Source organism: Babylonia areolata, chromosome 21 (genome assembly GCF_041734735.1).
Source record: "Babylonia areolata isolate BAREFJ2019XMU chromosome 21, ASM4173473v1, whole genome shotgun sequence".
NCBI classification, from domain to species: Eukaryota; Metazoa; Mollusca; class Gastropoda; order Neogastropoda; family Buccinidae; genus Babylonia; species Babylonia areolata.
In genome coordinates this window covers 39,380,303-39,392,985 of record NC_134896.1, presented here as the reverse complement: position 1 = coordinate 39,392,985, position 12,683 = coordinate 39,380,303, and the positions used below count along the sequence as shown (strand labels likewise).

Sequence of the window (12,683 nt, the reverse complement as noted above, 5' to 3'; positions counted from 1 at the left end):
CACACACACACACACACACACACACATACACGCACACACACAAGCAACACCCAGCGGATTCATCTATCGTAATGCCAACCACCAGCAGAAAACACAACTAACACAACATCAGCCACGTGTCAAAGTGTCTGAACGCCGACTTGATTAATTATTAGAAGCTGCAGGGGAGTTAATTAGTGCCTTTTCTTTCAGTTGTCGCGTCCCCTTAATTTTGCAAACACAGACCAGGGCACTCGACACGATCCTTTAATATATAGACACGACCCCATGGAAAATACAGCTTAGCGTGTCCACACGCCGTCCTGTTGAGTATCGATATGTCTATAAGTGTGCGTATCGATATGCCTATAAGTGTGCGTATCGATATGTCTATAAGTGTGCGTATCGATCTCTTTTTTTTCCTGGCATGTTATACATACATGCGTATACATACATACATACATACATACTTATATACATACATACGTACAGGTGGTACTACAGACTTAAAGTACACGCATGCGTACGTATATCCGTACGTACAAAAATACAAATATTTTTACATAGATAGAGACTGTCAAGCAATGCACAACTCACTGCTCACTCACATAGTGTTTTCAGATAACTGACAAAACTAAAACACAGAAACATATTTTACAACAGCTGATTTAATCATATACATTCTAAAATTTCGGGTACAAATTCACCCACACCACTGACATCCTACCCTAACACCAAGTTATAGCCTACATGAGTGTCTACCAACCGGCATAGGCAAGTATCTCAAGTACTGATAAGACGAAAAGTGTCTATCAACCGGCACAGGCAAGTATCTCAAGTATTAGACGAAAGTGTCTATCAACCGGCACAGGCAACTGAAGTGTCTCAAGTATTAGATGCAAGTGTCTGTCAACCGGCACATGCAAGTATCCGTCTCAAGTATTAGACTAACTCGGTGTCTATCAACCGGCACAGGCACGTATAAGACGTGTCTATCAGCCGGCAAAGGCAAGTGTCTCAAGTATTAGACGTAGGCCTAAGTGTCCAGCAACTGGAACTGGGTCAACCACAATGCCGACTTGTCTTTCGCGGCTCTTCACTCCATCTGAGAGAAGGGAAACCAGCCGTTTCAGTTTCTCAAGGAGCGTCACTGCCTTCGGATAAAATCAACACACGCAGTGCATGCACATGATTGTATTTATGTAACTGTCATAACGGATTAAGTTTTCTTCTTTTTTTTCTTTTTTTAATTTTTTTTAAACCGAAAAACACTTACGTTGTCACGGATTCTTTCTAAGCGCGCATTGTGCGTAATGCTACATACGGGACTCTCGGTTTTACGCTCATTTCAAGTTTCCAGTCAAACTCGGGATAAAAGGGCGGTGGTAGCGAATGGAAAACAAGAGCACACTGACACTACCATCCACCCACCGCACAGCAAATTTATCCAACCCGTCTGATTCAGACACGCTGAACACTATCCGGAAACCCGACCGACGACAATTCTCGTTCCCGCAGAGTGACTTCCCTGAAGCTGACGAAGACATGCAGTGGCCTCTCCTAGTTCCTCCGGACTTGTCCAGAGGTGCCCGATCCGAACCGGAGTTCAGTCCGGCGCCGGACCTCCCCGGCACAAGAGAGAGGAAGAGGGAGAAGAGGTAATAAATAAATAAATAAATAAGATTAAAAAAAATATTTTAAATTAAAAAACCCCAAACCCAATGATCATTAAAAAAAAAATAGAAAAACCGTAAAAGAAGTCATCAGTCGAGGTCGTAGTAGAGTCTCGAGCCTAACACTCACTGGCACCTGTGTCTGTTGGCCAAGTACCAAACACCAATATCCATCCACATAAATGACTTCTTCATTACTTGCCCCTAATGCCCTCTGGAAACTAAGGACACACACACACACACACACACACACACACACACACAGTCTCTACACTCCGGCCTCTCCCCCCCGTTCCCCTCCCTCTCACACTGTCTAACGTAGGCCTGCACATAATTATATGAGACACATGCACACACGTGCACCTGAAATTCCAACCCAAACCAGCAATTACATAAGACACTTGCAACGGCACCACCTATCTCACCCGGCTGACTGAGAATCAGGTGCCAAGATGTCTGAAGTCACGCAGTGCAGTACCGTTAATAAGAAGTGGTGCAGCAGAGGGTTCGAACACTCACTCTCTCATCAGCCACTGTATAGGGACGCAGACAGCGAAACTGTGAGCGTACCTAAATTCCATAGACATAACCGATCCGAACTTTGAAGAAAATAAATATACAAATAAAATAAAACCCTTCCTCAACAGTTCTTTGGAGGACTGTTTTAGCAAGGACGTTGGATTTTTTTTGTTTGTTACGCGGCCATACCGACGTAGCTTTCTTTTCTTAACTGATGTCAGCAAGTGTTCATAAGGTCCAATGTGCTGCTTGATGGTTTGACATACTTGTTTATTGGTGATTTGATCAGAATATCTGATGGTTAGTGTTTTGCAATACCTCTTTTCCATGGTTTGGATTCTTCTTTCCAAATCTGTGAGGGTCGATGTCTCGCATGCGTACAGGAGGATGGAAAAACCAGTGTATGCATGAGTCTGATCACGTGTTTCATAGAGATGTTGCTGTCCTTCCTGGCGTCTTTTAACAGGCTGGGCCAGTTCTTGCACACTACCTGCAAAGCCATCGATGTCGTCGTCTGTGAAGCGAAGGTTCGTGATGGTTTTCTTCCAATACTGACATGATCTCCGAGGGCGTCATATTCCAGGAATAAGTAGAACAGCATGGGAGACAGATGACAGCCCTGACGGACTCAAAGGTAGTATGGAAGCACTCTCCAATAGCATCCTGTGTGGGCTTTGGTAAATAATTGCTGGATGGTGAAGATAAGCTTTTCCGCGATGTAGATTATTTTCGCTGTAGCCGATAACGTTTCCTGCCAGGCTTTTTGAAGTCTATGAAGGCATCGTAGGATTCCTGTTGGTGATGGAGGTGTTTTCCGCAAAGCGTAGGTAGGTTAGGCATCTGTACGATGATACTTCTGCCTTTGTGGAATTCAGCTTGTTCTTCAGCAATGATGGTATCTCTTTGCGGCTATAATCTGTTAAGATGATTTTGTGCATTACTTTGATAGCATGGCTGATCAGACTGATGGTGTGGTAGTTCTGACAGTGTTGGGGATCTCCTTTCTTGAGGACGGTGATGATGATTGGTACATGGCGGGGGACAGTCGTCTGTGAGCAAGATTTTGTTGCAGATGAAAATAGTTTGGACGTCAGTTTCTGGCTCTCAACTATGTTTCAAACGTTCTGAAGGGATGTTGTCGATGTCTGCAGTCTTACCACATTTTATCACTTTACTGCTGCTTCAACCCCCCCCCCCCCTCCCCGCCCTCGGAGTAGGTGTACTGGGAAGTCATTCTTATTTCATGAATCTTGCACTGTTAGTGCTCTTAGGTCTCCTTTCTTCTGTTTGTTGTAGAGGTCAGAGCAGTACTCAGTCCACCTTTTTACCTTTTTTCCCCCAGGGTGACAACATTACCATCTTTGTTCTGAATGGTGCTGATTTTATTGTGATGAAAACACTGTGCCCATTCCGTGTTGCAGCGAGGACGCGGAATGAAGCTGCTGAGCATCGTGTGTGTGAGTCTGGCAGCGCTGTGGCTGCAGTCAGCCGCACAGACTTACGACGAATCCAAGGTCCGGAAGTACGCTGAGGCAACCCAGCACCTGAGGACCGGTCTGAGGAGGGACCAGGACAACCTCTGGAATGACATTGTCTTCGTCAGTGCTGTATGTGCTCACCTTGAAACACGTTTTTCTGCACCTCTGCACCTCGAGCGTACACACACACACACGCACACGCCCGCACGCACGCACGCGCGCGCGCGCCCGCACACGTCCCCCCCCCACCCACGACCACGACATCCAACACCAGCACTACCACCACCACCTTCACCAGCATCATCATCATCACCGCTGCAACCGCCAGTTCTCATATGCGAAATGTAAAACATCGTTGATCACTGTCAATCCAACAAACCAGTCACTGCCATTATCACCATCATCATTATCGTTGTCACCATTGTCGTCATAATCATCATCTTCATTTTCTTACTGACATAAAACCTAAAGAACAAGTGTCGGCATTCAGTGTTTAAGCCGTGGGCCGATGTCAATAGACTTATGGAATGACAGGAATCATTGACAAGTGCGAATAACCTTTCTCCTCTTGTATCTTGTTTGCGCCCCTAACCTATACTGGTGCACTATGTATGGTTAAAAATTAATACACGTAACGTGCGAACCACCACAAAATCATATGATAATTCTCCGAACACATTTTGCTGTTTTTGTTTTTATACACTAGAATTTTTTTTTTTTTTAAAGAGAAAAAAAGAAAGAAAAAGAAAAGAAAAGACAAATTATTACAAAAGAGAGACTGGGACGAGAATGAAGAGAGACAGACAGACAGACAGACAGAGACAAACAGAAACAGAGACAAGGACGGACAGACACAGAGAGGCACCAAGAGTACGAGCAGAACAGAAAACAAACAAACAAACAAACAAACAAAACATGACAACGGAGAAACATGGTATGTGTGTCACAGCACATCTGCATAAGGTTCCGTGTTTCGGGACATCCGGTCACATGCAGTAAAATAACTAAGGGCCAGTCAGTACTGGTGGCCTTTGAATCCACGGTACCACGGCTCAGCTGCGTTCCAGGACCATCTGTCTGTCTGTCTGTCTGTCTGTCTGTCTGTCTCTCTCTCTCTCTCTATATATATATATATGTGTGTGTGTGTGTGTGTGTGTGTGTGTGTGTGTATTTTTGTATTTTGTATTTCTTTTTATCACAACAGATTTCTCTGTGTGAAATTCGGGCTGCTCTCCCCAGGGAGAGCGCGTCGCTATACTACAGCGCCACCCATTTTTTTTTTTTTTGTATTTTTTCCTGCGTGCAGTTTTTATTTGTTTTTCCTATGGAAGTGGATTTTTCTACAGAACTTTGCCAGGAACAACCCTTTTGTTGCCGTGGGTTCTTTTACGTGCGCTAAGTGCATGCTGCACACTGGACCTCGGTTTATCGTCTCATCCGAATGACTAGCGCCCAGACCACCACTCAAGGTCTAGTGTAGGGTGAGAAAATATCGGTGGCTGAGCCCTGATTCGAACCAGCGCGCTCAGATTCTCTCGCTTCCTAGGTGGACGCGTTACCTCTAGGCCATCACTCCACTATATATATATATGTATGTATGTATGTATGTATGCATCATTTGGAAACTGACAATATTGTATACCGCCCCCCCTCCTCCCATCCCCCCTGAACGTTGAAAATGCTTTTTCAAGTTCACATCTCTCGATGTACAAATTTCGATACATGGTTGCACTGCCTCCCGGAAAGGGTTGGCGTCTGACAGAATGCTGTTGCCGTGTTGACAGGAGGCACAGAGTAGGATCAACTTAATCAACGCTCAGAAGGATGCTGCTTTGGCACTGATTTCAAACACCATGAGCAGAATGTTCAGCAGCCTACAGAACATGACTGGAATCTTGTTCAGTAAGTAGTTCACCCAAATAATGTGAGTGGTCTGACAGGAGGTCAAAATCTCTGTCTCTGTCTGTCTGCCTCTTTCTTTTTCTCAATCAGTGGCATGGGCCTGTGACCTATTTTCAAATTGTTCAGTGTTCAGTGTTCTCTCTCTCTCTCTCTCTCTCTCTCTCTCTCCCTCTGTGTGTGTGTGTGTGTGTGTGTGTCTGTCTTTCTGTGACGCCGTCACTCTCTCTTTCACACACACACAGAAGAAAAGCCCTAGCAGTAACCCAGATTTTTGTTAAGCTAATTTATGAGTCAGTCTTGCAGGTTATGATGATATTGCATATCTAGATCGTGATTATATAATGGCAAATCTTGCAGTAGTTTCCTTCAAGAGCTTCTGGATAAAACAAAACAAAACCAACAAACAAAAACAAACAAACAACACACAAAAAAAAACCCAAAACCCGGTGTTATTCTGTGTTTCATTGTCTTTCCAATGGTATTTTGAAAAAAACAACCTCTTATCATGGACTGTCATCATTATAGTAACTTAAAAGAATTGATTCCCAAACGCTCTTTTGATTTGTCATAGGTCATGTCGTTTTTTTTTTGTAGACTGGCATCCTAAAATTCAAAATCTTTTTTTTTCTTTTTCTTTTTTTCTTCTTTTTTTTTTATAAACATGGCAGATTCTGTTATAGAGGTTGTATCTTGAAATCAAAATAAATTGCTCAGTTTCAGTTAGAGGCGTTCTAGGCACGTTTTGGCTTACATATGTCTTTACACAAGATAAGTCTAATCAGTGTAATAAACCTGCTTGTGTGTGTGTGTGTGTGTGTGTGTGTGTGTGTGTGTGTGTGTGTGTGTGTTAAACTTCAACAAATTCATTTTCTCTGGAAACACTTTGTTGACACCAAATTCGGCTTAAAATAGGGAAGAAATCAGTTATATCTATACATTCTAATTACAATGGCAATACACTTCTGGGACGGGCACAAACATTATAAAGAAGCCAAATTGTAACCAATGTCAGGTTACTGTTACATTCTTAGTTATTACTGTTATTTCATTGTTCACGTTTATCTGACACACTGATTAATGCAAATAGAACATTCTGGTTAGTATCGAAGTTACGTTAATGCTTGCTTCTGTCCGTAATATTCTGCCAAGTAATGGGACATCAAAAATGGGACATCACTCATCTAAAATATTAGATTATAAAAGGAATAGAAACCGTATTATGTTTTACACTCATTGCACTACCAATATTCGCCCAAGTGGTCGTTTGTTGGTAAAAGTGGCAAAGCAACATCTTTATTTAATGTATATTTATTTTTTGGACAGTCCATCTATTGGGAGTTCGTCATAGCATCATTGAAAGGAGGCAAAGAAAGTCGATAAAATAAATATTTATTCAGAAACGACTTAAGCGCAGGCCTCATCCCTTACTGTATAATGTTCACGGGCAACCATCTAAATCAACAAATGTTCTTGACTCGCTTTCCGGACTTTGTCAAACTGAACGGACAACTATCTAAATCAACAAATACTTGCTGTCCGGAATTTGTTAATCAAACTGAACGAACAACCATCTTAATCAACAAATCATCTTGGCCTGCTATTCAGAATGTTGAAATGAACTCGCAATACGCACGCGCGTTTGAAAACTTTTCTGGGTTTTTGAAAGGAGACCACTTTCCTCAACCTTTGTCATTGTTTGGAGAGAAAAATATAGGTAGTTTTTTTTTAAAATGAACGTGAATCTTTATGGATTCCGACAATGTTTTAGAATGGCGTTTTTGATAGGATAGGTAGATATTAATCGTTCGTTCAGAATGCACTCTTTAGAGCAGGACAACGGACCGTTTATAATAATTTTGCCGAAAGAACTGGACTTTTCCGGAGTGATTATCGAGAGCATTCTTCTTTCCGTTTCACGACCAACATCGACTTGCCGATGACTCTGTCGTAGTTCATGCATGCTGGGTATTTCCGTGTCTCCATAACCCACCGAACGCTGACATGGGTTACAGGATTTTTAATATGCGTATTTGATCTCCTGCGTGCGTATACACACGAAGGGGGTTTCAGGCACTAGCAGGTCTGCACATATGTTGACCTGGGAGATCGGAAAAATCTCCACCCTTTACCCACCAGGCGCCGTTACCGCGATTCGAACCCGGGACCCTCAAAGTCCAACGCTTTAACCACTCGGCTATTGCGTCCGAGAAAATGCGGCTGACGATTTTGTTACGACTTATCGAAGCCGAAAAATCGTGTTAAAGTCATGTTTATCATCCACCATTCCCCAAAAGGGGTGGAAGAAAATATGATTATTAGGTCCTATCTCTCGCTATCGTCGTTGACCAGATTTCACCACACACAAGACCTTGGACAAGAGGTGATATATATATATATATATATATATATATATATATATATATATATATATATATATATATATATGCCTTTACGTAAATTCGAGGATATTGTTTCGTCCGCAGGGTAACGAAAAAATGAATAATTGAATGAATGCATGACTTAATGAAAAGAAAGAAGGAAAGAACGGATGAATTAGTAACTGAATAAATGAACGAAAGAAGAAATGAAGGAGGAAGGTGCTACTGATGCTGTCTAGTTTCACCCTCGTGTATCAGTTGTCAAAACAGGTATGAGAATGATGATCCCCTCTAGCAGATTTATATGAGTTTTTCAGTGTTTTATTTATTTTTGACTCACTTGTGTAAACAAAGTGAGTCTATGTTTTAACCCGGTGTTCGGTTGTCTCTGTGTGTGTGTGTGTGTGTGTGTGTGTGTGTGTGTGTCTGTGTGTCTGTGTGTCCGTGTGTCCGTGGTAAACTTTAACATTGACATTTTCTCTGCAACTACTTTGTCAGTTGACACCAAATTTGGCATAAAAATAGGAAAAATCCAGTTCTTTCCAGTCATCTTGTTTAAAACAATATTGCGTTTCTGGGATTGGCACAAAAAAAATAAAGAATGAAGCCTAATTATATGCAAACTGCATTTACTGTTATATTTATATTTTTTTTATTCTCTAAACTTGGCACTTTGATCCGATATTCTGACCCAACAGCTAGAGCAGTCATTATTATCATTTTTTGTTCAAACAGGAACTTCTTTTGCTAAGCATGGAATTTTAATTTATTTTGCAAACGTTTTGGTTCAGATAGTAAAAAGGGGAAATTACTCTGTAATGCTAGTGGAGTTAATTTGCTTTAAACTGATCTTTCTCATCTTAAACATTACATTTTGAAACAAGAGAGGCAAGGCCTTCAAGACTCACTTGTGATGCACAAAAAAAAAAAAAGTCCAAGCTTTTTATGTATTGAGTGTAATTTCAAAATGTAATGTTTAAGATGAGAAAGATCAGTTTAAAGCAAACTAAGTTCCCCAGCAGAGTAATTTCCCTTGTTCTGCTATCTTCACCAAAACGTTTGCAATAAATAAAACTTCCATGCTTAGCAAAAGAAGTTCCTGTTTGAACAAAAAATGATAATAATGACAGATCCTTTGTTGGGTCGAATATCAGATCAAAGTGCCCAGTTTAGAGAATACAAAAAATATAAATATAACAGTAAATGCATTATACTCAATACATAAAAACTTGGATTTTTTAAAAAGTGTATCACAAGTGAGTCTTGAAGGCCTTGCCTTTCTTGTTATATTTTTCTTTTGAGACTGTTGTCACACCTGTTGAAAACATACCCCCCACTTCCTGTTGACATGGTAATTCTCCATTGCTTTGCTGAGTTTTTGGTGTGTGTTTTTGTTGTTGTGTTGTTTAACAAAAATCCGAGTTTCCTACGCTTCCATGTGTTTGTATGGTGGTTTTAGCCGATGTACAACAGATCATCTGAGAATGTGAGCCTGTTACCTCTCTCTCTCTCTCTCAATGTCTCTTTCACTCCTTCTCTATCCATTCCTTGTCCTTCGCTCCATCTCTCTGTCCCTCCATATATCCCTCCCTCCCTCTTACTCGCTGTTTCAATGTGTGTGTGTGTGTGTGTGTCCCTACATCCCTCCCTTCCTCTTACTCGCTGTTTCAATCTGTCTCTGTCTCTCTCTCTGTCTGTCTGTCTCTCTCTCTCGTGCCGATAATAGCTCCCATGGTGCTGGCTACTGCTGCGGATCCATACAGCAATGGTAACCAGCCTCTGTACACCAACGTTCAGCTGCAACACGGCATGGACTTTGAGTCTGGCGAGGCGGTCATCAGCAAAGCCGGCGTCTACATGCTGGAGTTTAAGGCGCAGACGAGCGACTACGACAGTTACAACTCCGATATCTCCATTTACAGTCATGATGGGTACTATAAGTACGCTATTGACACTTTTCATGGTGAGGCTTCAGATGTTTTTCGTTTATTTTTTTGTTTTTTTGTTTTTTTTCGCGGGAGTGTGTGTGTGTGTGTGTGTGTGTGAATGAGTGGCGGTAGGGTGGAGGGAATGTTGCGTGATTCTGCGGCTGAGTGAAGAGTAAGGGGTTGTTGGTTTGGGGGGGGGTTGGGGGGGGGGGCGGGGGGGGGAGGGGGGGGGGGGGGGGCAAGAGGGGTGAATGAGGTTTGCTGAAGGTAATGTTTGATGGACTGGTGTTCATGTATTCAATTATTAGGGCAACCTCCGTCATTTCATACAGGTAACTGTTAACCAGAACTGCACGTGGGACGTTGCTCAGTGACAGCTACAATGATACTGATGCTGATTATGACGACCTGATGCTGGTGATGTTGATGATAACGACAACGAATGATGATGACGACGACGACGATGATGACGATAGTGATGATACTCATGAAACGAACGACGACGACGACGACGACGACGAGACGATGATCAACACCACGGCTCTGTACACGTTTATCTTGGTCTCTGTTATGAGGATGTAGTCCAACACCCTCTCGTGGAGCTTTCCAAAGGCTCTGTTGGCCTTGGCTAATCTGTTGTCCACTTCCTTATGAATTCTGGCGTCACTGTAGATGATGCTCCCGTGGTAGCAGAAATGCTGAACTGTGTTCACTTTCGTCTCTGTTACGGATATGCGAGGTGGATACTGTTCCTGTAGGGGGGAGGGCTGTTGAAGGCAAAGTCCGAGACCAGAACAGTCAGCAGCCCTGCAGACCAGGAAGTGACACGCTCCAAGGCGCATTCTGTGTGCGTTACCAGAGCAGCTTTATCAGCAAAATAAAAGCTCTCGGATCAGTCTCTCAAAGGTCTTGGTGCGAGCTTGCAGTTAAAACAGCTTGAAAATATTCCTGTCCGTGCGGAAGTGGATGAAGACCCCTTCTGCTTCATCCAGGTCCCGCGTGGCTTGTTTTAGCATCATGCTGAAGAATAATTTCGAGAACAGCATGGGGGCTAGAACGTTGCCTTGCTTCACTCCGTTGGAGATTTGGAAGGGCTGGGAGAGGCCACTACCATATCTGACTTAGTCAAGCTGACCTTTGTGGAGCTGCATGGCCATGGTCAGGAGCTTCGATCGACGGCCTATCTTTTCCAGGGCTGTCAAATGGCCTTTCCTGTTCAATGGCGTCCAATGCTTCTGTCAAATCAACACAATTGATGTACACACCCCTGTTCTGTTCGCGGTATTTCTCCTGCAGCTGCCTCAGGGAGAATGCCATGTCTGTCGTTCTCTGGGGTGACGGGCGCAATAGCCAAGTGGTTAAAGCGTTGGACTTTCAATCTGAGGGTCCCGGGTTTGAATCTTGGTGACGGAGCCTGGTGGGTAAAGGGTGGAGATTTTTCCGATCTCCCAGGTCAACATATGTGCAGGCCTGCTAGTGCCTGAACCCCCTTCGTGTGATTACGCAAGCAGAAGATCAAATACGCACGTTAAAGATCCTGTAATCCAATTCAGCGTTCTGTGGGTTATGGAAACAAGAACATACCCAGCATGCACACCCTCGAAAGCGGAGTATGGCTGCCTACATGGCGGGGTAAAAACGGTCACACACGTAAAAGCCCACTCGCGTACCTACGAGTGAACGTGGGAGTTGCAGCCCACGAACGCAGAAGAAGAAGAAGAAGTTCTCTGGGGTATGTATGGCAAATGATTGGGACTGGATTTGTATGGCTTGTCTGAGCTGGACAGTTACTGCAGATCCGATTGTTGTTGTTTGCAAACCTTGCGCGATCAGTGTCCTTCTGGTGTCGTTTCACACTGGGGTAGATCTGTTACTTTCAATGAAGGAATTATGGCTGTTTAAAAATGTTAAAGTCAGTGCACTGTGACCGCATTCAGCAGAAGCCATCTGAGGAAAAAAAAAAGTTTTCCAACCATGGGTTCTGTTGGGAATGCACTGCAAGTTTTGACAGATTCGGGGTGTGTGTGTGTGTGTGTGTGTGTGTGTGTGTGTGTGTGTGTGTGTGTGTGTGTGTGTGTGTGTGCTAGGTTTTTGTGTCCGCCTACCTGTGCGTCTGTGCCTTTGTCAGTCAGTCTGTCTGTCCTTATATAACAATGTCTTTCTGCTTTTCTAGCAGCCAGTCATTCTTCCAACATGTTGTTTGTTTCTTTATCTGTCAAAACGTCTGCCTCTCTGTATGTCTGTCTACCTACATGTCTATATTTATCTGTCTGTCTGTCTGTCTATCTATATAGCTATCTAGCTATCTGTCTCAGTCTGTCAGTCTGTTTATCTATCTATCTATCTATCTATCTGTCTGTATATCTACCTTTTTTTCTGCTTTTTACAACTTTCTACATTTACTGGCATTATTTAATCAATGTTTTCGATTTGGTCTTCTGCCCAACCCACCCCTGAAAATCAAATCCCAACTAATACCCCTCCCGCTCCTAAAAAAAAAAAAAATCCCTATTTACTCCTGACCCATTCATTCACACACACACACACACACACACACACACACACACACCCCGCTCCCTGCCGCCCCCCCCCCCTCCCGTCCCCCCCCCCGCCCCTTTCCCCTCTCACCGACACCCCCCCCACCCGCCACCCCCCTCTGACCACTGACCAGACTGGGAGGTCAGCCCGCACTTCTACATGCTGCACTTGGAGGCGGGGGATACTGTCAAGTTCCACTCCTTCTATTACTCTAATGGATGGCTCAGTGGTGTGACGGGTGGTGTGGCCACCCAGTTCAACCTTCGCTACCTGGGCGATTCCCCGTAG

At 43.5% G+C, this 12,683-nt stretch overlaps 1 protein-coding gene across 1 annotated transcript; it reads left to right on the top strand.

The window, feature by feature from the left end:
* The first annotated feature begins 1,371 nt into the window (after window positions 1-1,371).
* On the top strand, window positions 1,372-12,683 carry LOC143296617 (uncharacterized). The gene is made up of 6 exons (XM_076608647.1): window positions 1,372-1,564; window positions 2,604-2,698; window positions 3,593-3,778; window positions 5,434-5,551; window positions 9,656-9,892; window positions 12,529-12,683. Exons 1-6 carry the CDS (start codon window positions 1,372-1,374, stop codon window positions 12,681-12,683), a joined length of 984 nt encoding a protein of 327 aa, XP_076464762.1.